The 26,162-nt window shown below is 45.9% G+C and overlaps 9 protein-coding genes across 9 annotated transcripts; 4 read left to right on the forward strand and 5 right to left on the reverse strand.

The window, feature by feature from the left end:
* Positions 1–1,736: 1,736 nt before the first annotated feature.
* On the reverse strand, positions 1,737–2,191 carry LAJ45_10245 (uncharacterized protein; the record flags this gene model as incomplete). Its single annotated transcript, XM_046119773.1, has 2 exons — positions 1,737–1,914; positions 1,977–2,191. 2 exons carry the CDS (start codon positions 2,189–2,191, stop codon positions 1,737–1,739), a joined length of 393 nt encoding a protein of 130 aa, XP_045967072.1.
* A 1,265-nt stretch (positions 2,192–3,456) lies between these two features.
* On the forward strand, positions 3,457–4,126 carry LAJ45_10246 (uncharacterized protein; the record flags this gene model as incomplete). The annotated part of the gene is made up of 3 exons (XM_046119774.1): positions 3,457–3,467; positions 3,541–3,802; positions 3,920–4,126. 3 exons carry the CDS (start codon positions 3,457–3,459, stop codon positions 4,124–4,126), a joined length of 480 nt encoding a protein of 159 aa, XP_045967073.1.
* Positions 4,127–4,857: 731 nt separating this feature from the next.
* On the reverse strand, positions 4,858–5,889 carry LAJ45_10247 (uncharacterized protein; the record flags this gene model as incomplete). Its single annotated transcript, XM_046119775.1, has 5 exons — positions 4,858–4,991; positions 5,047–5,127; positions 5,195–5,584; positions 5,777–5,789; positions 5,869–5,889. 5 exons carry the CDS (start codon positions 5,887–5,889, stop codon positions 4,858–4,860), a joined length of 639 nt encoding a protein of 212 aa, XP_045967074.1.
* Positions 5,890–6,803: 914 nt separating this feature from the next.
* On the forward strand, positions 6,804–10,212 carry LAJ45_10248 (uncharacterized protein; the record flags this gene model as incomplete). The annotated part of the gene is made up of 9 exons (XM_046119776.1): positions 6,804–7,586; positions 7,645–7,837; positions 7,894–8,642; positions 8,729–9,262; positions 9,327–9,554; positions 9,631–9,728; positions 9,791–9,872; positions 9,930–10,064; positions 10,123–10,212. 9 exons carry the CDS (start codon positions 6,804–6,806, stop codon positions 10,210–10,212), a joined length of 2,892 nt encoding a protein of 963 aa, XP_045967075.1.
* A 1,170-nt stretch (positions 10,213–11,382) lies between these two features.
* On the reverse strand, positions 11,383–13,425 carry LAJ45_10249 (uncharacterized protein; the record flags this gene model as incomplete). Its single annotated transcript, XM_046119777.1, has 8 exons — positions 11,383–11,600; positions 11,663–12,484; positions 12,540–12,643; positions 12,696–12,777; positions 12,844–12,942; positions 13,003–13,060; positions 13,145–13,175; positions 13,232–13,425. The coding sequence occupies 8 exons, from the start codon at positions 13,423–13,425 to the stop codon at positions 11,383–11,385; spliced, it is 1,608 nt and encodes a 535-aa protein (XP_045967076.1).
* Positions 13,426–14,962: 1,537 nt separating this feature from the next.
* On the forward strand, positions 14,963–17,028 carry LAJ45_10250 (uncharacterized protein; the record flags this gene model as incomplete). The annotated part of the gene is made up of 8 exons (XM_046119778.1): positions 14,963–14,973; positions 15,046–15,220; positions 15,314–15,440; positions 15,548–15,769; positions 15,828–16,022; positions 16,077–16,225; positions 16,285–16,725; positions 16,786–17,028. 8 exons carry the CDS (start codon positions 14,963–14,965, stop codon positions 17,026–17,028), a joined length of 1,563 nt encoding a protein of 520 aa, XP_045967077.1.
* A 448-nt stretch (positions 17,029–17,476) lies between these two features.
* Positions 17,477–18,339, forward strand: LAJ45_10251 (uncharacterized protein; the record flags this gene model as incomplete). Its single annotated transcript, XM_046119779.1, has 4 exons — positions 17,477–17,510; positions 17,576–17,720; positions 17,798–18,200; positions 18,277–18,339. The coding sequence occupies 4 exons, from the start codon at positions 17,477–17,479 to the stop codon at positions 18,337–18,339; spliced, it is 645 nt and encodes a 214-aa protein (XP_045967078.1).
* A 4,478-nt stretch (positions 18,340–22,817) lies between these two features.
* LAJ45_10252 (uncharacterized protein) lies at positions 22,818–24,018 on the reverse strand (the record flags this gene model as incomplete). The annotated part of the gene is made up of 2 exons (XM_046119780.1): positions 22,818–23,353; positions 23,406–24,018. 2 exons carry the CDS (start codon positions 24,016–24,018, stop codon positions 22,818–22,820), a joined length of 1,149 nt encoding a protein of 382 aa, XP_045967079.1.
* Positions 24,019–24,259: 241 nt separating this feature from the next.
* LAJ45_10253 (uncharacterized protein) lies at positions 24,260–25,477 on the reverse strand (the record flags this gene model as incomplete). The annotated part of the gene is made up of 3 exons (XM_046119781.1): positions 24,260–24,850; positions 24,959–25,230; positions 25,300–25,477. The coding sequence occupies 3 exons, from the start codon at positions 25,475–25,477 to the stop codon at positions 24,260–24,262; spliced, it is 1,041 nt and encodes a 346-aa protein (XP_045967080.1).
* Between the last annotated feature and the right edge of the window lie 685 nt (positions 25,478–26,162).

Here is a 26,162-nt window from a genome sequence, read left to right on the forward strand (position 1 = left end):
GACGGCTCTTGAGTTATCTCCATATTTTATATCTGATATCCATCCTCCATATATATAGCGCATAGGCAGAATGAAGGGGCGACCTTATTTATGGTAGTGGTGAATTGGACGTGCGAGTGGTAACACATGATGGTGCACACCCAACACGTAGGATAGAAGAAAACGACCACCACCACTTGTGGGTGAATGTTTGGTATATTCTGTATAATAAGAGTCGAGTTAGAGAGGTGCTGAGCTAGATAGCTCTTTGAAAGCTTAAAGTGCAACTTTTCATTACTAAATATTGTGGCTTCTTTCCACATTAGCTATGCTCGGCATTGATTAGAGTTCATTGGATAAATACCTCCATTACAGAGCTCCTGCTACTCCTGAATATTTGTTAAAACTTACTCTGTGTGATCTTAAAGTGAGATGGAGTTGAAGTTGAGGCTAAACGGCGGCGATCCACCATATACCTTAGTGCGCATGCGGGAGGTGGCGTATCGATTCAGAGACTATAATATTTCAGCGAGGCTTTGGAACATAATCTTGCTACTGGAATTGGGTAGCTCATTTCGAAGGTGTGTTTATGTATGCCAGGATCAGTCGGGGGCTATCCATGATTAACGATCGAGGGATATAGTAATGCTTAGAGGGATTATGCTCTAGCTTAACCCTTGAAGGTCTAGACCTGATATCTGCGAACGTTCGTGAATTACATGTATAGCGCGCGCCTCAATCACGAAGTTTTGTAGGAAGGCTCAATAGCATGGATGGTTGATAGTTCTATTACGAAGGAGGATGAAAGCCTCTCTACTTATACATATGTGTAAAGGTGACACGTTTGGTCATAGTCTTGACTATGGACACCTTTACTAAGACCACCTTACAATTTGATATCGGCCTCTGTGTCACATACTGGGTTGGTCATAGCACCCTATACATGTATATCTCGATTGTCGCCCAAATCAGTTTGATGAGTGTGTTGTCTAAAAACCTGGGTGCGGAGTGGAGTTTCTCATTCCTGGAAAACAAAATCTTAGGCTCTATATACTCTTGGAATAATTTACGAATTACCTCCCTCTCGATCTCTTCTCATTGTATAACTGTGGATGTTCCAGGACCGACGTGGGAAAGTTCGGAATTTACAACCTAGAAGGTTCCAAACCCTATTTATTTATTTCACCTGCATAGCTCGAGCCTTGGAGGTCCATTTTTCCTCCAGTTTACAGTAGCAGTTCCCAACAGGTCCCGCGACTTTTTAGTGTGCCCGTACATACATATATCCACTTTCACTGAGCTAATGCACACGTGCACCCGCCGTTTGCAAAGTTTCTTCCGTCCTGATATTTGATACTAATTGCAGGTACCACGGTGATGACTTTCGAAATATTGTCAAGCTCAAGTTAAGAGTGATTATATTAGTCTATAGACAGGAAGAAAGTAGCACGAGATGACAAGTGAGTTTCAGATAAGAACTTTGCCACTCCAACTGCATAGATGGTGCACTTTCTCGGGATAAACAATAATGCCTATCAGTTATAACAAATACACATGAACATCATTCCTTATAACCTTCCGTCATTACTCGATTGTATATTGGCTATATCTTCTCAACGACCAGCATACTTTTTTGAAGATCTATCACTAACCACCGATACAAAAGACAGCGAAATCCTTTCAACAGACCTCCAACTCCAGTTAAGCCTATCCTATAACCTTCTCGACCGGCTACAACGCCTTACTTATTACCATCCCTAGGCCCCTCCCTTGACCCCCTCCCCACCCTCCTTTCCCTTCACCCTCCGCAGTGCCTCCTCCTCCCGCGCCGCCCTACATCCCCCCTCACACGCCTCCAGCCTCCTCCCCCACGACCCACACTTCCCGCACTTCTCATACTTGTTCTTATACAGCACCCACGCCATCTGTTCCTTCCTACATCCCCAACCTACGTCAGACACTCCGCAACAAATACCACAAAAAGGGCAGAAACTTACACCAGCGCCGACTCGGCCGCCTCCACCTCGAAGCGTGCGCGGTTGGTATGATACGTGTTGACATTGACGGTGTAGATGGCCATTGGTATACGTTTGCCGATATATGGGGCAGCGTATGGCGCGAACAGCGGCCGCTTATGTATATGTAGGCCGCCGCGCGAAGCAAGGGGGTGTTGCGCCCGCTTGGCTTCGGGAGGAGGAAGTAAGGAGGGCATGGTTGGAATTTTGGCCGGTTTGTGTCGGTTATGATAGCTTTGTTTGGGGTTGGATGGACTCTGCGAGTGAGTTGAATGAATAACAATTGGTCTCGGCAATTAATGGTGCTGGGCAATTGTGTCGAGTGATGGGCTGTGATGGAGGCGGGAGGTGTGGTGTAATTCTATTTTGGCGGCGGCTAGCTGGGATGTTGTGCTATGCTTTCGACGCAGGAATGAAGAACAAGCTTAGGTAGGACTATGTGTATATAAGACGAACACCCAGGATGAATTCAACCTACTCGCCTTCGTAGAGGCTTTTGAGCTTATGATGAGTTGTAGAGGGCATGTATTGTATTTAGTAAACAAAGTCCCCGCCGCCGGCACGGTGGAAATGATATTTATTCCTACAATTACTATACACTTCATGAACGTCTCAGCCGCGCCGCCCTCAACATCGATCCCACCGAACACAAAAGCCAACCTCGGGAACCGCTCCGATCCGGTGGCACCTCTATCCCAAACCACGACTGTCTCACGGTGAAGCAAAAACACACCCGGCCGGGCCCGCCGGGGTGTGGGGAGCGGCGGTGGGGTGGTACCTTGTATATCTATCACGAGCCATCACTCGGCCCCTAGCTAGCCAATCCCATTGAATGAATGCACTTTCCCCCCCAAAGGGCTCAAACTCTGAAACTCAAGAAAGCGCAAGTAAAGTTGAACAAATCTTTTCAAGCGTGGCGGGCACCACATTGGTTGTTGCGTCAAGATGCAGTCACGCCCATAATATTCACCCATTCCCAGCCGCAGCTTAGAACAATGCATAGTAATCCAATGCCCCTCGCCCGCGACTGGACCCATATATAGTGACTTTTTTTTTTCTTTCTCCATCCCCGGCGCAGACATATATAGCACCTACAACATTCTACACCCCATTCTACGCATCTCCTCCCCTCCCCTCCGCAGCAGAAGAAGCAGTGATTAATTCCTCTCCTCATCGCCCCCCGGCCATCCATTCCATCCCTGCTAGCCTCAGAGCTCTACACGCCACCCATCGCATCACGTGACCACCCCTGCAGCTGTTCCCCCCAACAGCCTCGATACATACATACCTGTCCTCCAACCTTAAACCTACACCCGGCTATACAGACAGACGTCGGTCGAAACCTCCCATTCCACAGCTCGCAAACGGACGGACACCCGGACGGGGGGAGAAAAAAGAAAACAGACAACAAGAAAGAGAGAGCGATAGGGAGTGAGAGAGAGTGTGAAAGAGCAAGATAACCATGTCCTCCAGGTAAGTTTGCGCCAAACCATGTAATAATATATTTTAGAAGTGTACATAAAAACTCACCACAAAATCCAAAAAGATACGGCGGCGGGCACCTCCACCAGCGAGATGCGCGTTCACAGCTCTTCGACAACGCCGGCGGCGGCTCCAGCTACGGCTACGGCTACGGCTACCCCAGCGACGGCCGCGGGGGGCCGGCCTCGCCCCGTGTCGCGAGCGCATACCGTCCCGCGACTCCAAACGCCCGCGGCCAGTACAGCGCCAGTGTGCTCGAGGAGCTCGAGAGCCAGAATGATGCGCAGGTTGAGGGTCTGAGCGCCAAGGTCAAGATGTTGAAAGATGTGGGTTCCCCTTCTTCCATTCTACAGATTGTTCTGGGAGGGCGCAAAAGAAAGCTTAATGATTATGGATGACGGTGGTGGTGACTGTGGCTGACGTTTGATGTGTGTGTGCTGTAGATTACGGAGGCGATTGGGGAGGAGGTACGGTCTTCGTCGACGCTGATGGCATCGATGAATGACTCGTTCGACAACACGCGCGCGAAGCTGCGCGGGACAATGAGCAACATGATGCGCATGGCGAAGCGCACGGGCGTGGGATGGAAGGCGTGGCTGCTGTTCATCTGTGCGGTGATCTTCACATTCTGGTATGTTTGGCTGTTTTAATGCTTCTAGTTTTCTGTTTTGTGGAGGACTTTTTTTCTTTCTGGCTGTATTAAATGGCATGTTTTATTCATTACTCCCTATTTTTATTTTTTGTTATCACTGTTTTATAAAACAATTCATGTGCTGGTCATAGCCGGTGGTGCGGAGATGCCGTACAAAGAACGAATGCCACGCCTTTAGCATTACGTGCCTACGATTGATGAGCCCCATTATGAGCCCGCCATGCAACCACATGACGTGCATTCGCTCTGAGCATTGAAGAGAACGATTACACATGTTTCATTACTTTCCAAACTTCAACATTACTAGCCAGATAGGTCATGGGCATAAATAATGGAACACAAAGGACAGGCAGGAAAAGTAAAAGGAAAATTAGGCACATGAGAAACCAAACAGATTTGGGTCGACAAAAATAAAGGTAAATAAAAATAGTAAAATGAAAAAGAAAGAGGAAAAAAAGGGAAAAGAAAGCAAAGACGACCGACGCCCAGAGTATAGGAGCATCATTCCATCAGATACATCATATCCATCGTGACCTTCTGACCCAGCTTGCTCAGTCTATGCCAATCTCTCTTTGACCACTCTTCAAACCACGCGTTTGTAGTGTACGTACAGAGAAGTTTAAGAAAGAAAAAAAAACAGAAATAAAAGCCAAGGTCAAACACGCCAACTACTAACATATATCTGGTCTTGCTATTCATACCTAGACATAAAATCATTTCAAATTCAGATCAACAGCACTTTCCGTCCTTTGAAGGGGCGTCGGCCGAGTTGCTGATTACGATGGGCTGGCTACCACCGACGGGGGGTACCGGGTGCGCATCGCCACCATCGAGTGCTTTGCTTGAGACAATTCGGTAGATTTCTTAGATAAAGTTAGTCTCGGTATCACAGCGCGGGGGAGGGGTTCTAAGTGGTACCTGTTAAAATGTTCTGGAAAGCAAGCTCAACATTGCTGGCATCAAGCGCAGAAGTCTCAATAAACGAGAGGTGGTTCTCAGCTATTTCATCGCGTCGAGTCAGTTCCAAAATCCATTCACGCATTCCGGACTCTCTTCTGTGACGCACCAGCAAAGTTCTTCGCGTCGTCTGTTGGTACCGCCCTCAGATGCCTCAAATCACTCTTATTTCCAACCAACATGATAACAATATTGCTATCGGCGTGATCTCTAAGCTCCTTGAGCCAGCGGGTAACATTCTCGTAGGTTGTGTGCTTCGAGATGTCATAAACCAATAGAGCGCCCACCGCACCTCGGTAGTAAGCCGAAGTGATGGCCCTGTACCTCTCCTGACCAGCAGTATCCCATATCTGGGCTTTGATTGTCTTGGAATCAACCTGAATCGAACGGGTGGCAAACTCGACACCGATAGTGGATTTGGAGTCGAGGTTGAACTCGTTACGGGTGAAACGACTCAGCAGATTGGACTTTCCAACGCCGGAATCACCAATCAGGACAACTGAAGGCGGGGCACAATGTTAACAAAACACCCTTATTGAAGGGGGAAGCGACGATCAATGAATCGGTGCATGGATAAACAAGATCATGTCTCGATAATGTGGCTTGTCATAGAAGCTTCATGTGGGCCGTCGTCATGAGGCTCCGGGAGGTCAAAATGAGGGGAGTGGGTTGAGACAGTAATGGAAAGTACCTTTGAAGAGAAACTACAAACAAGAGGGGGAGGTGGAAAGTCAGTATTCACGATAGCTTTCCCATGGGGTGGAGGATATGATGATAACTCACATCATATTCATCATTAGCCATTTTTGTTTATTTAGGGAGGGGTGATGAGGTCTTCGTGGATAAAAAGTGGGGGTTGTCGTTGGAGCGCGAGGGTGAAGACACGAGGTGAGATGGTAACTGGAGTGGATCAGTGAGCAAGAGCTGATAGGGAGAGAACCGAGCGAAAAGGGTTAAAGATGTTATTGTGGGATATGAGGGGGACAGAACGAAAAACAGAAGCGGACAGGTTTACTTTTGTTAGGAGCCTTGAGTAGATAAATACGCAGGTGATTGAATGATGGGGGTGTCTTTTGTTTCTTTCGCAGGGTGGTAGCAAGTAGTTGTTGCACTTGGGAACGGTAAGCGGTTGTCTGAGCACGCTGCGGTGTGTCGTCTGCCTTGTATCTAAGGTTTGGTTGGCTCGCGAAGGGGAGGTCAACCAGCAGTTGTGCCAGCAACAGCAGGAGCAGCCGCCCGAATTCCACACCGACGGCCACGGCCACGGCCTCAGACCTAAAAGAGGAAGGACCCAGGGGGTCCCTCTCCGAGTCTCTAGCCCCTCCGGATCAGTCAGCAGCCTACCTGGTAGGGCTACAACCCTGTCACGCCACATTGAGGCACAGACAAAACCCAAAAACGCCTCAGCTGGATCCTCATTCATTACTCGCTGCGTCATCCTGAGTTATAGGAGAAAAACTCCTTCAACTTCCCACGCAACAAACAAAACCTTTCTGTTACCAACCTTTCTCTCTCTCAAAGAGATTCATCTTTCATTCAGCAGCGCAAATTCGCTCTGCTGGAAGCCGGTAGGGGCTGTCAGGATCATCTTCCCCTACAGGAGGCCAAACAAAGAATTTACAAAAAATCTCAATTAGGTGTAAGATATATATCTATACACACAAAACAGAACCAAAAAAAAAAAACGCGTCACTGTTAGCTCGCGTATCTTCAGCAAAATGTTTACCACCGCCAGCATTTTTCGCAGTCAAAACGATATTGCTTCCGACGACGACTCAGATGACGGTATCTCACTCACGTCTACCCTGGCTAGCCAGGAGGACCCGGATAACACCTATATTGTCGAAAATATCCTCGCTGAGAGATACTTTTCAGACGAAGACAGAATGAGATATCTCGTCAAATGGGAAGGCTACCCTATTGAGCGTGCCTCCTGGGAACCAATCGATATGTTCGATGATAAAAATACAATCAATGAGTGGAAAGCAATGAAAGAACGCCATGAAAATTGCGGCTCGTCCTCACCGTTTGATTGGGAGCAATGGGATGAAGACAGGTACAGAGAAAGAGAGGATCGTGATGCTCGTAAGGCTCGTAGACAGAGAAAGAGACAGAGATTGGCAAGAGCAGGTAGAGCAACTAGCAGTGGAGGTTCTCGTGCGTCCTCTGCTAGGAGTAGGCACTTTGTCGTCAGTGACGAAGAGATTGTAGCATCTCCTGAAGAGGAAACTGATCTTGAAGTAAAGGTCGTTCCACGACGGACGAGGAAGAAGGTTCGAGATTCGGACGAGGAAGAGGACAGCGAAAGTGCTGATTCGCTCATGGAAGATCTTGCTAAAAGTGAGCAAAGGAAAAGGGCCAGAGCAAAGTCGCTAAAGGACACAGGTGCCCCAGAATCTAAGAAACAGAGGTTGAAAGACCGAAGGCGACGATCACTAGATGATGGTGAGGGTGAAGATACAGAAGAGCATCTTTTTGAAGATCAACCATCCAGCAAAAAGGTAAAGGCTCATTCTTTTCAAGTAAGCATAGTGATTCTAACTCATAGCTTTTCCAAAGCCTCCTTTTCCACAATATGGGAGGCCAGCTAAACCTGGACGGAAAGTCTCAGCCAACAAGGGCAATGACTTGGACAAGAGTGTCGCTGCAACCGCATCTAAATTATCCATGATGGACGTACAACAGCGAAAAGCACCAGCTGCATCAGTCAGCTCTGTTGGGTCTTCAAGGACTGTCATTAATCCTGCTAATGGTGGGCCGAGAAGGAATCGTCCTAACCTCCCCCGAAGCCGCCTGCTCCTGCTTCAGGCACCATTCCTGGTGTGCCAAGGATAGGGGGATTCATCTCTTTATCACAGCAGAATAAAGTCCAAAAAAGAGGTCGTAATGAACCTGCTCCAGATATAAATGCCCTAGAATTATTCCACGCTGGTGATCCAAATCCTAGGATTACACGCCCTAGAAAAATATCTACTGGAGGCGGGATGAAGGTAAATGCTGGAGAGGCCCCACAAACTAAGGAAACTGTAGAGCCCCCTGAGAGAGAGGCTTTACAGAAAAACGAAGAGGATCCCAGACTACAAAAACGACGGAGAATAGAGGATGGTTTGAAAGTGCAGACATTATCCCTAGAGGGGTATACAAGACGTAATCAGGCTACACATGGACCTGAAACCGGCCGTGATGCCAACCCACCACTTCAGGGTCCAATAGGTGATTGTGAACCTGCCATTGTTAATGACAACGAAACACCCATATCTGCAGGGCCTTCTGCTGCAGGCGAAGTAAAAGACCCATTAGCCTCGAAAAACCCTACGCCTACGCGGCAGACTATCAGTGCCAAAATGATGGACATTGGTCCAATTAAAGAGCTTCCAGTCAAACCCACTTTCGAGTGTATACTTGAGGTTGGGTCGTCAAGCGATGTGGAATCAATTCACGTCAAATTTATTGGGTTCAGTAGTGCCTTTACAAGCTTTGTAGACGGACTGAATGACAGTCGATTTTGGGTATCGCGGTTCCTGGAAGATGCCTATATAACCAATTTCCTTGTTCCTGTAAGTTGGCGTAATATGTTTATGCTGGTCTCGCTTGTATCGTGTTCTCGAAGAGGTGCTAATGATGGACCTATCTGAGGTTGTAGGAGTTGGGTGTTCCATTTGAGTTTGCGGACATGGAGATGGACCTTGATAAGTCACAGTCTTTCCTTAATTCTATTGTCGTCTCGCACGGCGCTGGAGTAGTACTTCACGAAGGATTTTCTCTTCTCATTTTTCAGCCGAGCAATGATAAGCTTCGCGGTGCCTTTAAAACACCGATGCAACAAACTCGAACAGCTCTTCGAGCAGTTGCGTATCCTCCGTTTGATGTACCGATACCCATCCGAAACTCAATTGCAGAGTCTATGGTACAAATACAAAAAGCATTGAAACCAGAGTCTATGAATGGGCTTTACATTCACACTCTGCTCGAACGGCTTTTAGGCGTAAAATTCCCAGAGATACTACAGAACACAAAGGGAGGCGATAATTTCATCATTTATTGCCCAGAAATAGCACATTCCGAGGCTGAAGAAATGGAAACGGCCTTAAAATGTCTTGGGAGAACAAGTTATTCCGTAGATCAAATTCCATCGCTGTACGCAAACAAGTCGACCAGAGAGAAAGTTTGCGTATTGGTATGTACTTGATTCTATCCCCTAATAAAATTGTAGCATAATGCTAATGAAATCCATGTTAAAGGTTCACTTTTCGCTTAGGCGTCAATTACATTTATTGCCGCATATACGGCACTTAAAGAGTCGTGAACAGCAATTTTATTTCTTTGGAGCCAGACTTGAGAGATCGTGCTCCCCGGGAGAAATGGAAACTCACCCTGTTCGTTTTTGGAATTTCGGCACATTAATTATGTTGACGCCCAAGTTCGTCTTGGAAAATGAGATCGCCATGAACCATGTTTTAAATTACCAGGTTTGTTTTTTATACTCGCTGGACTCACAGTTACACCTTATTCAAATGAGGATAAAGTTAACCGAGGAGTATGTAGCGAATCAAGGCTGCAAGTACGACCCTTTGTTTTTCAGGGGCAATGCTTGCTCAAGCAGAGGCCAAGGTTTTGGAGAAACCGTCCAGTGAGACTGAGAAGTGTGTTTACAATTCCATAGAATCTATCGTTACACAGAAATTCTAACCTGCTTAAAACATAGGGCCTTGAAATATGCGTGGTTATTGATGGATAAGAAGGGGCGAGGGGAGGCCTTCGAGTTGCAGATACAAGATGCTGATGGGGTAAGAATCGTTACCCGCTTTATGTGAAAAGATAAAGTTATTCAACTGATGCAATAGTGTGACGAATTCGAAACCATTGCGGACGCCTTTGCCATGTATCAACTTGAGCATTGTGCTGAGTACCGGAGGTTCATGATCGGTCACTCGGAGGATGAGGGCATATCCACTGTGAAGGCAGGAGTTTACAACTGCGTAAGAGGGGATTCCTTCTGACCTGAATATAACGGGACCTAACTCTGACTCCTGGTAGATTGAATTTCATAGTCCAGAATCGTTGGTCAACGAACTCGTGTCCAAAAACTTCAAGCAAGGAAATCCTCCACCCAGACCCCCTCAATAGTTATGTCAACACCAAATAACCCTGATTAGCATTGTAAAATCCTGTAATTTTACTCCTCCTCTTAGTGGCGACTGTATTTTCTTTCTTTTTCTTCCACCACATCTTCTTTTGTTCCACCAACTTGTTTGGTCTGGAGCCGCAGGTCTGTGAATGGATTATATTATTTCATTCTTAGCGAGGTATAGATCATATGCGGTCATCTGGATTGGAGTAAGACAAGGAATTTCTTGTTTATTCGGCGAGTTTTTCCTCATACCCGCCTGCATAATTGAGTTGGAAAACCTATAATCACGGAATAATCATACACTTTTTACAAATTTAGGAGATGGACACTATTACGGTTATTTTGTCTATACTTACCCATATATATACTCTTAAAGTAGATGTGTCTTTTGTTAGTCGGATGGATCGACGCGAGACATGTGTTAGTGGTATTACATATGTTCCCAGCACAGGGTTATCCTCCTTACCTAGATGAGTTTACAGTTCGTGACAACGTCGTAAACGTATGCATTTTCTTCGTTTGCGTAATTTTCAACAGCAAAGGCACAGCAGTTGCACAGTGGAGGCACAGCAGAGGCATAACCTATGTACTTACATACCTAGCCTACGCAAGATGGAGGTTCAAAGCGGTTGACTTTTCACCCAGCGCTTAAGTCGTCACTAATCCTCAAACCCAGAATGTCAGAGTTGTAGCCTTTCTTGTATATAATCCACCAAGTATTGCACGTTGAAAATTGGTTCATATGTTAAGAATCTCCCCGCAAGCCCTCTCAAAATAGAGGAAGAAAGGAAAAAGCTTTAGAAAAAAGAAGGAAAAAGAAGGAAAAGGATCGCATGATGTTTATATATGCTCCCGAGACTCTACCAAAATCCTACATTTATACATATCGCTTCATAATATTATAAGAAAGAATAGATGCGCGGTACCAATCGAACTGTGAAGCCTGACTTAGCGGAGGGATGGGTGCGGGGGATGGGTGTGAGGGTAGGTAACGAAATACACTTCAGGTCCAAAGGTCGATGATACCCGACCGCAATTCTACAAGCTAAACCCTAACTTATTCTTATATTCTCACCTGCCTCTGTGCTCTGCAGTCCTTCAGCTGGAACCGGTCTAAAAACTTCTAAACCATGCCGGAACAACAAGATGTAAGGCGAAGCGGTGATTCAAAGGCCACCAGTAGCTCTCTTCTTCTCAACAACAGCATCCTCAAAAGGTGTTATTCTTGATTGTCTTCTGGTACGCTGCTGCTTAACGGCCCATTCTTCTTCCTCCGCTGCAATCATAGAATGGAATTTATGCTGCTGACCGCGGGCAAAGTATAGAGGTGGTTGCTTCCGCTGCGCTACGGATTCGGTCAAAAGAACGTGCTTGATACTCGAGCCTGCATAACAAACGGTTAGCTTTTATCTTCATTCTCTAAGATGTCAATATTAGTGGATATACCAGGTGATTCAAACATAGCATCAGATAGTAACCGCTCCATTACCGTCCGTAGACCTCTGGCACCAGTCCCCATAGCAAGCGCAGCTTTAGCTACCTCCCGTAGTGCTGGCGAAGTGAGTCGTAGCTCGACACCGCTGAGTTGAAATAATTGTTCGTATTGTTTTATAAGAGCGTTTCGTGGCTCTGTCAGAACTCTCACAAGCATCTCCTCATCTAGAGATTCTACGGCGGCGATGACTGGAATACGTCCGACAATTTCCGGTATAAGGCCAAAGCTAATTAGATCCCCCGGCTCTGTCATCTGTAGCGGGTTAAACTTCTTTTTCTTTTTCACGACCTCGCCGCCCAAATCCAGCCAATCATCCTCCTCTGGAGTTGGAAAGAACGGGGTAAGTTTTTGCATCAACTCTTTATCTTCAACAAGATCATCAGCCGATGCTCCCCTTACCGGGGCATTGAACCCAATAGAACCCTTTGAGACACGGTCAATAATCAGTTTATCCATCCCTATAAAGGCGCCCGTGAAGATGAACAGAATGTTTGATGTATCCACTGTAAAAGTTTCCCCTTTCCCCGAGCTACTCCCACCGCCGCCGCCCATCCCTGTGCTTGCTGAGTTGAAGGGAGAGCCCCCATTAATGGGGTTTTGTGGTAGGCCCTGTGGGGGGCGACGCTCGGGTTTGGTATTGATTTGAAGGGTAGTGCCTTCTATGATTTTGAGGAGAGCTTGCTGAACACCCTCGCCAGAAATATCTTTAGCTCCGTGGGAGCTTTTTGGCTTAGCTATTTTGTCAAACTCGTCCAGACAGACGATTCCGGTTTCTGAGACGCGCAGCAAGTCAATTATGGCACAGTCGGGTGGGCCATGTATACGCACCAGCCCGTCGCACGTCCCAATTAGCTGCCACTAATAACCGATGGATACAGATATCTGCATCCTCACCAACATAACCAGCTTGTGTAAATGGTGTGCAATCGGACCTCCACTTGTCAGGCCCGGAAACCTAAAGGCAGTTTCTGAGAACACACTCACATTGAGAACGGAACCTCTAGTACTCTTGCAAGGGTACGTAGCATCAAGGTTTTGCCCACTCCGGTCGGGCCGAGACAGAGTACTGAGCACATAGAATTGGTCAGGCATCTACTAGAGCCTAGGGAGCTTATAAGTAGACTTTAATTACCATTACTCTTCTCAATGGTAAGAGGGGTGTAATCATGAATCGGCAAGCAGTCTCCTTTCGGCGGAATATGCACCGTTCTCTGCTGCCCTGGGTACTCGTCTACAGAGCCTTCATCAGCCATCCAACTCCAAGTAACCACTGAGCTACCACCGAACTAACCTTCTGCCGGATGGGCACCTATTACTTGGCTTGACCTCAATAGATCATCTTGCTCTTCCTGCCTCTGACGTATTTGGGTTACTCGCTTATAGTGATGGTAGATAGCTGTGGATAATATCCTTTTTGACCTGGACTGGCCTACAACGAACCGATCTAGGTGCTGCTTCAGAGCTCTGATTAAGAAATCAGTCGGCCGTAGGTCTCTCAAATGTCAATCACGAGTGCCTACCTTGGTGTGAGCTTCACACTCGCGGCATCAGCTAGAGGCCCCTGGGTCGGGCTATTGGTGTCGACCGTAGAGCTATATCCAGCACTACCAAAGCTAAAGTTGGAAGGGTTATAGGATAGCCATCTTCTGGTGCTAATGATAAACGATGATCCCGCCGCAAGCTGTTTTAAGGATTTAGGACGTCCGAGAAGCATGTTTTTTCACGAACAGATGGGATATCGAATACTGGAACGATTGAGTGGAGTTTACATAGGAGATTGATCATGCCGAGTCTCGACTCTTAAGAGCCTCTGAATCATGCGCCGGGTGTGGGTTGCGCCAGTAATTTAAGCGCGGTGTCCGCTTCCCGGAGGACCATCCTTGTTGCTAAAGCAGCAACGACAAGCGTCCATTAGCGAGTGAGACCTGGTGAAACTGATCCGGCCGATAACAACAAAACCAATGAGTATAACAGTTCTGATTATCTGCATACTTAGGAGCTCGATTGGTATTAATTAGGTATTTAAAGTATATATCATTAAGGTTCCTTATCATGCTATGTACATATATAGTTAATGAATTAAACAAAAAAAAAATCATGCTATGTATGTCATGATCAAACACTGAGTGATCTTTTATGATTCAAAACAATATAATCTAAAACTCTATAAATCAAAATTCAAAACGTTTGATAGTCTTGATGTTTCTGAAGTCTTGTCACCAGATACCGTTTTAATCCTATAGCGATACCTATCATTAATTCTATGGTGCTACCATGGTGAGTCCCTTTTTTGTACTGTACCATGGCGGTAATTAATCATGATCATGTGAAGTTATTGTTATAATGAAAGGAATCGACATCAATCAGGGGTAAAATCAATAGCCCGGTTAAAATGGTACTATAATTATTATATTGAACAAGCTCTGCATGGAATCTTTGAATCTAGCTAGATACATGCATGAGTCCGAGTGATAGCTTTGAGTGTGTCTGGCTAGTCAATATACATATACGTTTTGGTGAACGTCCCTGTAGCTAATATACATACTTGTATATACGGTTGTTTGGGGCATTGCGTGTTCACTGGTGCTTGGGAATAGTGGCATCGTGATGCCGCCGCAAAGGGCAAGGGCCCAACGTGCCATGGCCAGATCACTATTGGCTCATTTATAAAATATTTTTAAATCTACTATGAGAAGTAAGCCTTTCAAAGAACTACGATTTGTCCTCTTTCAGTCTGATTCTTGTGCAACAATCTAACGCGTACGCTGTCTAAGGGTCTTGATTTTCACTGTGCGTAATATTATAATACATGTAGTACTGCTGCCACGCAGCTAATGGATTATTAATAGCACGCTTTTCCTTCAACTTACTTGATCACATAAAAATGATCTTATTATAAATATACCAGGGCCTGCCGGCCGTGAGAATAAATGTTGGCTAGTGCATAGATACCACATGTATTGCGGGGTTAATTGTTGCAATTGCTGCACGGCATTAATTAATATGCATGGTGCTCTGAATTAATAGCGACGTACTAACATTGTCGGTCGGACAAAGCATGGACCGTTCCGAGGACAAAGCGATTGTCTTGCGTGTATTTCCGGAAGACCGTGCCAAGTCTATACGGACGCAAAGTCTGAGACCAACCACCAGCCTGTTGCCGCTTCATCTCCCCGTTTCGTTTTCTCCCCCTCCGCCCGCCATCGTCACTCCCCTCATTCCTTCTATCACATACCCCTCCACCGTCCATCATGTTTAAGAGGTATCCACATTCATTTTTCCATCATTAAACCCTCTAAGAAATTCAATTGCTAATGTCTTCAATTCGTTTCAGCGGTCTTGCTCGATTTGCTGCCGGTAGGCGAGTCGGGGCTTCACTGAAAGCTGCCCCGTTACTCCGCAACAATGCTATCCCTAAATCAACTTTCGGATCTCGTTTGATGGCTACTGCTGCCGGAAACCAGCTTCAAGGAAAGATTCATCAGGTTATTGGTGCCGTCGTCGACGTGGTATGTTTTGGAAAATTTTTCTTCGGGCGAAACCCGGCTATTCCGGGTGACATTACCGATGTAGAGAGGTTGTCAGCTCACCATGGATAATAGAAATTCGACTCGGAACAATTGCCTCCTATTCTCAATGCCCTCAACACCGACAAGAACGGCCAAAAGTTGGTCTTGGAGGTTGCCCAGCACTTGGGAGAGAACATTGTCCGTTGTATTGCTATGGACGGTATGTGGACTTGGCATCATTGATATCCTGTTTGGTTTCGACCAGGAAAATATGCACGACAACGACTTGTTTACTATCTTCATATGCTGATATTTGTCTCTGTTCAGGTACCGAAGGTCTTGTCCGTGGTCGCGCCTGTATCGATACCGGCAACCCCATCATGATCCCAGTCGGTCCCGGAACTTTGGGCCGTATCATGAACGTCACTGGTGACCCCATTGACGAGCGTGGCCCCATCAAGGCTACCAAGTACGCCTCTATTCACGCCGAGGCTCCCGAGTTCGTCGACCAGTCCACCACTGCCGAAATCTTGGTTACTGGTATTAAGGGTAAGCCAATATCGCACTGTTCAACCATGGATTAGAACATCCATTGACAAATTTTCAGTCGTCGACTTGCTCGCTCCCTATGCTCGTGGTGGAAAGATTGGTCTCTTCGGAGGTGCCGGTGTCGGAAAGACTGTGTTCATCCAGGAGTTGATCAACAACATTGCTAAGGCTCACGGTGGTTACTCCGTGTTCACTGGTGTCGGAGAGCGTACTCGTGAGGGTAACGATTTGTACCACGAAATGCAGGAGACCGGTAAGCTTCCATTTTTCTATGCAATATTTACTACGGATATTAACAAATTTTAAGGTGTCATTCAACTTGAGGGTGATTCCAAGGTCGCCTTGGTCTTCGGTCAGATGAACGAGCCCCCCGGAGCCCGTGCCCGTGTCGCTCTTACTGGTCTTACCGTTGCCGAGTACTTCCGTGATGAGGAAGGGCAGGATGTGCTTCTCTTTGTATGCCCCTAAAAAACGACTCCTTTGATTGCTTTACTTTAAACTGACCTTCCCCTCAGATCGACAACATTTTCCGTTTCACCCAGGCCGGCTCCGAAGTGTCTGCCTTGCTCGGTCGTATTCCTTCTGCTGTCGGTTACCAACCCACTTTGTCAGTCGACATGGGTCAAATGCAGGAGCGTATTACCACCACCAAGAAAGGATCCATTACCTCCGTCCAGGCTGTCTACGTGCCTGCTGACGATTTGACTGATCCTGCCCCCGCCACCACTTTCGCCCATTTGGACGCCACCACTGTGTTGTCCCGTGGTATTTCCGAGTTGGGTATCTACCCTGCTGTCGACCCTCTTGACTCCAAGTCCCGTATGTTGGACCCCAAGATTGTCGGAGAGGAGCACTACAACACCGCAACCAAGGTTCAGCGTATGTTGCAGGAGTACAAGTCTCTTCAGGACATCATTGCTATTTTGGGTATGGATGAATTGTCTGAGGCTGACAAGGTAAATGATAATGATATCAATCCTGAATAAAATCAGATGCTAATATGAATGTTTTAATAGCTCACCGTCGAGCGTGCCCGTAAATTGCAACGTTTCCTTTCTCAGCCATTCGCCGTCGCCCAGGTTTTCACCGGTATCGAGGGTGCTTTGGTCGACATCAAGGACACCATCAGATCATTCAACGAGATCATGAACGGTAACGCTGATGACCTGCCCGAGGGTGCCTTCTACATGGTTGGTAGCATCGAGGCCGCACGAGCAAAGGGTGAGAAGATGTTGGCTGAGTTGGAGGCCAATAACTAAAATGTTATGTGAAAATTGGGGCGCTTGGGTTTCGATACTGTGACATTTAGAAGAGCCCAGGTTAGTTAGCATTGCAATCAAGGCTTTTTTTGTACAATTTATTGCATCTCTTTTTTTGTTGTGTGAGGTTGCTTCTGTGTATCAAGAAGGGAAAAAAAAAATTCCATATTGTTCAATTTTTCAGTTGTGCAATGTTTAAGTAGCCCCTCAAAATAACCGGAAACTGAATGTTACCGGGTGATGGGATAATTCCATAGAGCAAAATTGTTTACATCTGCCAAGACACCAATACCATTCGCCTTGTATCGGGATATTTCTTATGACATGAGGCTGGGCTGATTGCCGGGTAACAAATGTCAATGCGACACACCTGTTTAACAAGGACACCTTTTTAAACCAAGCTCTCCCTTCTTCCAAAATTCTTCGGAACGCATACAGAGCTTTTAAGATGGTGAAATCAACTCAAATTGCACGATTAGACGGTACACGGACCCATCTACTTCTAGCCTTCGACTCCTTCAAGCCCTGCTAATCTTTTGTTCTCTAGGCGTCCCACTGGCTGCCTCTGTTGATGACGACCAGGACGAAGCCATTCTCGCTGAAGTTAAGAAACAAGTCAAGCTTATTTTCAAAAGATTAAGCGAAAATTCAGAGCCACGGGCTAGTATTGAGGCAGGTGCTTTTACAATACAGTACGCTCCTATCCTCTCGCTCCTGAAATTTTCGAATTCCATTAAGCTCTCGCCCACGTTTACTAACCGTAAAATAGCTACCTTATCCAGGGGAATGTCTGCTATCTCTGCATCTGCGAGCGCTCCTACCCTCGTAAACTAGCTTTTACATATCTTCAAGACACCGCGACTGAATTCTTCTCAAACTACGGAAACCAAATCCAAGACCCCTCGCTACGGCCATACGCCTTTGTTGCATTCGACACCTTCATGCAGCGTACAAAGAGGACTTACCAGGACACCAGGGCTACCGCCAATCTGGATAAGCTCAACGATGACCTTAAGGATGTTACAAAGGTTATGACGAAGAATATCGAGGATTTACTCTACCGCGGAGATTCTCTCGAGAGGATGGGAGATATGAGCAGCAGATTGAGAGACGAGAGCAAGAAGTATAGGCAAGCTGCTGTGAGAATAAATTGGGAAGCCATGTTGAAACAGGTTAGTCTCGAATATTCTCTCCAGATATTAAAAGAATTTGGAGCTAGGAATAAGCTAATAAGTGTGCTCAATTTAGTATGGCCCCATTGGCGCTGTTGGCTTGGTCATGCTTTTCTTTATCTGGTGGAGATTCTTTTAAGATCGTGATTGGGTTTCGACATTTTCACAGGCGTGTGTGGGTTTCCCTGGTAATTATTTGGGAGGGAATATTAAGACTTTTCCAGCGTTTAGGTTCTAAATTCTGCGTTCACCACTTTTTTATCTGGCTGTACAGTTTTACGAACAGTTATTATGATAATAGATATTAAAAAAGTACGAGCGGATACTAGTATGATAGGGTAGTTGAGAATTGTGGATCGAATAAAGCATTCGCCACTTATAATATCAATAAAATATGATTTTGTATTATGTGGTGTTGTTCGTGTGACCCAGGACGGTACTAATAGCTCGCATTCACTCGAGTGATATCATATGAAGATTGGCATGTTTCATTGGTAGATCTTACCTGCAGCGAGAAATCAGGTTCTACTTATCACTTATGGCTCATCTCCTCCTAATTGGCTACCAAAATTTAGGGGCCAATACGCGGGATTATCTTTGACATGGCACCGATGCCATGCATGTCTCGTATCGATTGAGAAGAAAGAAGCGAGCTCGATGAGGGGTGATGTTGTTATTAAACGTATTAAACCTCATGATGCTCAGAATCTTCGAACTGAACTTTATAAAGGTAGATATATCATCAGCGAAGTATATATTTACCTTCCGGGGGCCGCCTCTCCATACCACCTTACCACCTACCAGACCCTCGCACTGGATTAGAGCCGAGTGATTCCTCGTGAAGGCCGGTCTTGCGGAAAGGATAAAACAGCCCCTCAACGACAAAGTCTCAAATTAGGAAGTATTCCTAGCCCCTTTATACCCCCCAACAGCCCTATAACTCAAACTCAACTGCGTCATCCTCTAAGAATCACTTTACTCAAATCACGTCCATAGTGTCTATCCCCTGGGTCGTAACAGCCGATATTGTGGTCCTTTTGGACCAATATTTTCTTCCGGTTTTTTCACCTAGAGGTGCACCAAGCTCTTCCAACAAAGATTCGACTGCACAGGGACGTTCGGGGGAGGCCTCTTTTCTTTTGAGCCATCTGCAATAAGCATAGCGTCCGTGACTGTTGAGATATTTCGAATTTCCACCGTTGTTGTAGGAACTTTATTACGACCGAAGGGATAGGGACCAACTCCATGAGCATTTGCTCTCCTACATATGTCCATATAGGAAGGATCTGTGTATGCTTTTAGTTGTCTCGTCCATTTCTGCGCTTATGCGACGAGGTGGGCGTATTTGAGTTCTGACGTGGTCTACGCGCATCTGCAGGATAGTTATACACTTCCGCCATACATCTTTTGAAATTACTTATACTCTATATCACGGGGCGGCGAATCAGGATATGGTCCTTCTTCTGGTAGTGTAAAGCATTAATCTTATGGTGGTGGTGATATCGACCCCGACTCAATGTGTTGGGATTGCATGTCCCCACGCGCTGTATCAGTCGCCGGAAATGGTCCATTGCCCTGACAGGACGTTAGAAGGTTCATCTATTAGATCTTATAGCTTTAAAGAGACTAATGTAGGTCTCAGCCATGAGTGCCGGCTGGTTTTTGTGGGACGCGCTAATACTATCGGCGAGGCTACAAAGCGGAAGCCGGAGACTTTCCTCCGTAAAAGACTAAGTGATGTTTCCTAGACTATTTGGAAGCAAGGAAGATAGAAGGACGACAGACATGCATACCTCACTCGGTCTTCTTCTAGATACAATACCGATGGCTGAATAAGAGGCCTAACGGAAATATTGCAAAACAGTTCCTAAATCCAAAGTCGGCCGTAGAAGACGTTAGGGCTCCAAAGTAGCATCCGACCCTGAAGTTGCCATTAGCGATGATTCTTCTCGTTTCTGTGTATATGGACAATAAGAGTTGAGAGGAGGAAGTGATATTCATGACGATGAACGTAGGTACTAGGCCGTTAGTTTTGTTCATGGGATTCTTAAATAAGGAATATGTCCGTAGCTATAGGGAAGGTATGGGGATATAAAGAAAGGTCGAGGAGGGCCATTTAGGGATGGACCTACATGAAAAACCGTACTCCGGGCTAGGAGTGATGAATAGGAGGGTAGTCTAGCGTTAACCGAACTTAGTCCCTCTTTAATGTTTACCTTCCTATATCACTAAAAATAATGGTTAACCACTGTAACCTCTTATTTTTCTGTCAAAGGATGTGAATAAAATAGCTTTGATGGCTTCTTCATAGAATATCACTCGCTGTACTGTTTCCTCTAATGCGATCTAGGTCACGCACATATATCAGCAAAGCGCATATAAATCCGGTAACGAGTACCCACGCCTAGGATTAAAGAAGATTAGACTGGCTCATTAAGTTTGGCCTTAGGTTCATTTTTTGTTTGAAAATTATGATGCTCTATTTAGGACCGCTATAAAAGGCTTAGAGTATTTTACGGCCCTGTGTATAACCCATTCCCCGACAAAGCTGAGCACATAGCAGTTAAAGTGTTATACAAATGAACAGGTGATATGTATATTGTGAGGGGGAGCTAGTTGATGGGAGGCCACTGAGGAGGACTTGAGATACACGATCGGTTGTCGGAGGGGTGGGATAGCACGGGCCGAATCTAGAAGGGAAGCTCAGGGAATGATTTTGGCTACGGATCCTTTTTCTTTCCATGTCGGCACGATGCATCAAATTTAAAGTTACATATGGTATACGAATGCAAAGTACAAGGTTGGAAAAAAATGATGTCACAAAAATATTCTCCCAGCCCAGTAACTGGAAAAGCAGTATATGTATTATAAATAAAGCCCCACGCGGGGGTCGAACCCGCAACCTTGAGATACCATGGTATTAAGAGTCTCACGCTCTACCGATTGAGCTAGCGAGGCGTGCTAGTTGATTAAAAAATAAACGTAAAATCACTAAAACCACACTTTCTGGTATACTTGATGCAGAGCAACACATAATGCAAACGACACACTTCTACGATCCAAATTGACATACTTGTAGTTCAAAACATCGGGCTCTTTTAGAAGAATTTATCTTCTTTCACGAGGTAAAGTCCAACCTACATCATATGTGGATATCTTAGTTACAAGTAATGACTTCCGGAATCTTGCCGTCTTTTATTTGTTTTGCCAGCAGAGCTATAATAATAGTTCATAATGGGTTCTTCTAGAAGAGCCCGAAGTTTTGAACTGTGTCATCTTGGACCGCAGAAGTGTCATTTTGCATTATGTGTTACTCTACATCAAGTGTACCGGAAAGTGTGTCATTTTAGACCTTTTCCGAAAAATAAATCATAAGTACTATACGTGTAATTACCTCAAATTGGGGATGATCCAGGTTCCGACGTCGTCGTGGTGAGCGATACAAGTGCATAGGTCCATGGTCAATACATACATTCCACCGCCCTAGTTTTTTTGTGTGGAAGATGAATTAACTAATACAGGGGCCATATTCTATCAAGGTGCATAAAACCATCTCTAGTAGTGAAAGAAAAAGAAAAAGAAAATCTCCAAAGGAAAAAAGAAAGAAGACAAATACCGAAGAGACCTGTCTAAGTACTATAAATCCTGTTTGGAGCAGATGGATATGGATCTTTCCGGTACTATGGTTAGTGTGCGAAGAGTTCTGCCGCGCTTAAATATAAGTTCACTAGAGTTGATTCGGGTCGACTACTTAGGGAATTCGAAGTTAGGACCAAAAACCAGATTATACAGTTTCTTGTATCCATTCATTCAATAGCACGACTATGCCAGAAGCTAAGAAGACCTCTATCCATAAAAGCACCCAAAAGCAGTTTTTTGATATACCGGTATTGGTGCTTAATAATTAACAGGACCCCTCAATTGAAAGAGTGGGCTATTTTGTTACATATACCGGAACAGATCCTAAATCAACATCATCATATAAGTATTAAGTTCATATTTTCCCTTTTACCTATTAGGGACCTTCTCTCTCTACAGTAGCGGTTTTCTTTATGTGTCACCAACTGGGGTTATATATTGGATTGGTTATGATTCCCCCTCAATTTATATTGATAGGTAACTTAGTGAACATAAAAATATCTAGCTATTGCTGTTTCAAAATTTCCAATATTATTCGCTACCACGGAGCCTTTATAATTACATAGATTCCTTCCTTTGAAGGAATTGATGCATAGAGGAAATCGAAAGCCCAGCCCTTTAATTGAAGAGCTTTAGCACATTCCATTACAGCCCTTAAGTTGAGTTCCATGTAAAGAGTTTAAATACATGCATGTACTTAGATTAATTGATCACGAACATTTAGCGTGTGGTTGGTAGGTTGGCCAATGATCGATTTTCGATTTTACCTGGCGCTTAAATTCGTACTGCCACGGATTACATAAATTTCTTAAAAACAGTGAAATAAATAGGAGGATGGAATTTTTTAAACTTTTTTTTAGTACGATAGCTATATGTAATACTCGTAAAAAAAAAAGACTCAGATCGTTGCTCGCTATAATCCAAACAACATGAAACGTCCAAACAACAAAGGAAAGAGAGAGATCACATTGTAGCTAGCTATACATGCAACGTCCTTGTCTCCACTTTACCATCCTCCATCCCAAAATATGCCATCACGGGCTTCTTATCCCCCGACCAGAACACACCATGCTCCACTACTCCCACGATATTCTTCAAAACCCTAGCGAGTTCTTCAACCTTCTCGTTCCCGCCCACTCCCATTCCTACCGCCGCCCCAGGGTGACCTCCCTCCTTGCCTAGGATATCGAGACCTCCAACACGCTCACCGCCCATCTGTACAGCACCGGCATCTAAGCCGATTGAAGAGCTCGTGGGAGAGATACTGCGCTGATGTGACAGACGTGAGGTAGGGGACGGAATGAAACCGTCGGGGAAAGGCGCATCAATGATGAAGTTCCCGTTGTCAGTAATACAGGGTCCAGCTTTGGAGGCGCCGCCCATGCGGATAGCGGGGTTTACAGCACCGAGCGATATTAGGCGGGAGAGAACATGGTTTGCGGCGGTGGGGACGACCTCGATGGGGATACCAGGAGCGTAATGAGTCGAGAGTGAAGGTGAAAGTTTACGGTAGTCTAATTTAATTTTCTCAGTATCTCACCGCAGAGATAATGACTTGGGGCATACCAGCGACAACAACGAACTTCTTCGCAGAGATAGCGACTAGCTTCTCCTGGAACAAGCATGCCCCACCGCCCTTGATGCAGTTGAGGTACGGGTCTACCTCGTCTGCGCCATCGAATGCGACCTCGAGGTCAGTATGCAATTCGATACTTCCTAGCTTCAAACCGGCGCGCAAGATAAGTTCGCGCGACTGGTAGCCTGTGGGGACAAAGATAATCCCGTCGGTGATTTCGCGCGACAGCTGTGCAATCCGCTCAACGACGTAGACGACGGTGGACCCGGAGCCGATACCGACATGGCGGGCATGGGCGGGGAAGTGCTCGTCTACTGCGCGGTGAGCTGCAAGGCGTTTTGCGGACTCTACGTTTAGTATTGGCGCCGCCATCGTGATGGTCCGTTTGTGAGAAGGCTTTTGGTGGGAGGTGGTGGGGTGTGGGCTGGTGCGGGGTGTGGTGAGCCTCTTGTACACTCCTAAAAGGAACCTCTTGGCAGTTGGTGCGATGAGATCATTGACAGGGCTTATTTGGACGACATGATATCGTCGGTGGAAAACCGCCGAGGAGAATCTCCTCGAACAGATAAAGGGGAATAGTCCCCTAGCACAGTATTCAGTCATCGTGCCGTTGAGTGTAAAAGGAAGGGAAAGGCCTTGCTGGAATTCCCGGTTAGCAGTGGTATTTGAGCTATGTAATCCTTCATCATTCATGACATGCAACAGAGACACGCAGAAAAAAAAATGCCACCCTCTGAGCTTCTGAGAACTCTGTATTATAGAGGTTATTCTACAAGAAAGATGGCTTTCTACACCAACCATATTTTGCCTTCCGGATCCACCATCATAACCAGAAATCACCCTTTTAGTCCTTTTCACTCTTCTTCTTTTCCTTCGAGGATTCTTCTTTACCACCCTTCTCTGTAGACCCTTCTTTATCGGGTGATGAGGCCCCATTCGATTTTTTGTCCTTCTCTTCCCGCTCCTTCTGCTCCTTTTCCTTTTCCTCCGCCTGATCCTGGCGGTTTTTGATCTTGTTATCAATAAGATCATGGAACGCGATAATTGCTCTGATCAACGAAGAGATATAAATAGACATGAGCTGGTCGTTTGTCTTAATGCTCATAGCTCTCGCCAATTCATTGCTATCATCGCCGTCTGCCGGTGGTGTAGAAAGGTTGGGAAGGAGGTTAAAAACATCCTGAAGGTTCCCAAGAATGGCATGATTAACGGGTAGCTCGCCCTTAAGGACCTTGTCGAGATAGGCAGCTATGTCGCGAAGGCGGAGATGAAGACCCTGGAGGGATTGGAGTTGGTTGTTAATGCGGGTTGTAAGGGAGCCGACAGCAACATCACGGATGTCTCGGAGGAGGTGTTCAACGCCGATCTCCTCAGCTTCCTCAGCTTCGATGATAGAGGGCGTGTGTACGAAGGTTTTTGTGGTAGTTGTACCGTCCTATATTTGCAATCGTGTATCAGCCACAGCACCCTTACTTCAGTCATAAAACCAACCCAACCCATCAAACATATCATCAAATTCCATCGGGGGAGTCGATAGACATACATCTTTGATCTCTTCCACAGCAAAATAAGCATCCGTAGGTACTCCCAGCTCCTTTGGCTCGACATCAATGATGACCAGTAATGGATTGGGCGTGTATCTCTTAAATAGCTCGTTGATCTCCAGGTCTGACGCTCTAAGCTTCGGACCAGAGTGGTACCATCCGATAAGCTTCTCTCGGGCGTTGACTTTCTTGAACATGTCGTTCATTGACTCGACATAGTTGTGATCGAGGAACCATACTGCAGGATCCTTTTCATCTTCTTCGAAAGGAACTGTGTATTTCCAGAGCCCTCAATCAGCAAATATCCGTTTATCCATCTAGAAGAAGCTTTATCTCGTACCAGCAAAGCTGTTTGTAACTCTTACGTTTCCTCCAGTATTCTGTCCTAGGAGCACACCGACAACCCGCTTTCTGGTTCCCTTGGCAGAACGCCCGTAGTGATCGCACGCTGAGAGGAGGATGAGGGGAGCGATGGAAACGGTAGTGCTGGGGACAGCATCCCCGAGAGTAGTAGGCATTATTGTATGTTTGTTCTAGGCTGGTATAGTGGATTTAGCAGATGTGGATGATGATGAAATTATCGGTGGTAGGTTTTGGTCCTGCACAACGTTTGAGTTGACTAGACGAGTTGAGTGAGGCACTCGCGAACTCCATTTGGTGAGGCTTGGCGTTGGACCCCTCCACAGCTACTTTCGGCGCGGCGAGCTGTCCCCGATAACTCGGGATTCAATCACTCGGAGTTGACATAACAGCGATATGTACCTACATACGGCTTCTTGATAGAATTGAAGCATAGCTCCACGCCCAAACACAGAGCTCTAAAAATATCGAACTTCCAGAACGCACTAGTGATTACTAGCCATGAGAAATACTTAACTGATTTACTCTCCCCACGTCTAACATCCTCCCCCGGAGGGTAAGTTAACAGTCTAGAGGCGCATAATTGTTCACAACTACCTGAAGCACTTCTTCCAAATCTCGGAGAGGTGTCACCAACCAACAGTTCCTTCCGTTCCACCGAAATCTCGAACCGGGCACCTCGGCCACTACTCGGCAAGGAAACCCACGAACCAATCCATCCCTTTGAGCTCCGGGGCCTTCTTCGGCGTCCCTGGTTCCCTTTTTAAGTAATTATGCTGTTGGTTATGTAACAGCCTCGGTTTCCATGTGGAAATGATCCAGGCGGTCAGGCACGTCAATGCC

Source organism: Morchella importuna (genome assembly GCF_003444635.1).
Source record: "Morchella importuna strain M04M26 chromosome Unknown Morimp01GS043, whole genome shotgun sequence".
Lineage (NCBI taxonomy): Eukaryota > Fungi > Ascomycota > Pezizomycetes > Pezizales > Morchellaceae > Morchella > Morchella importuna.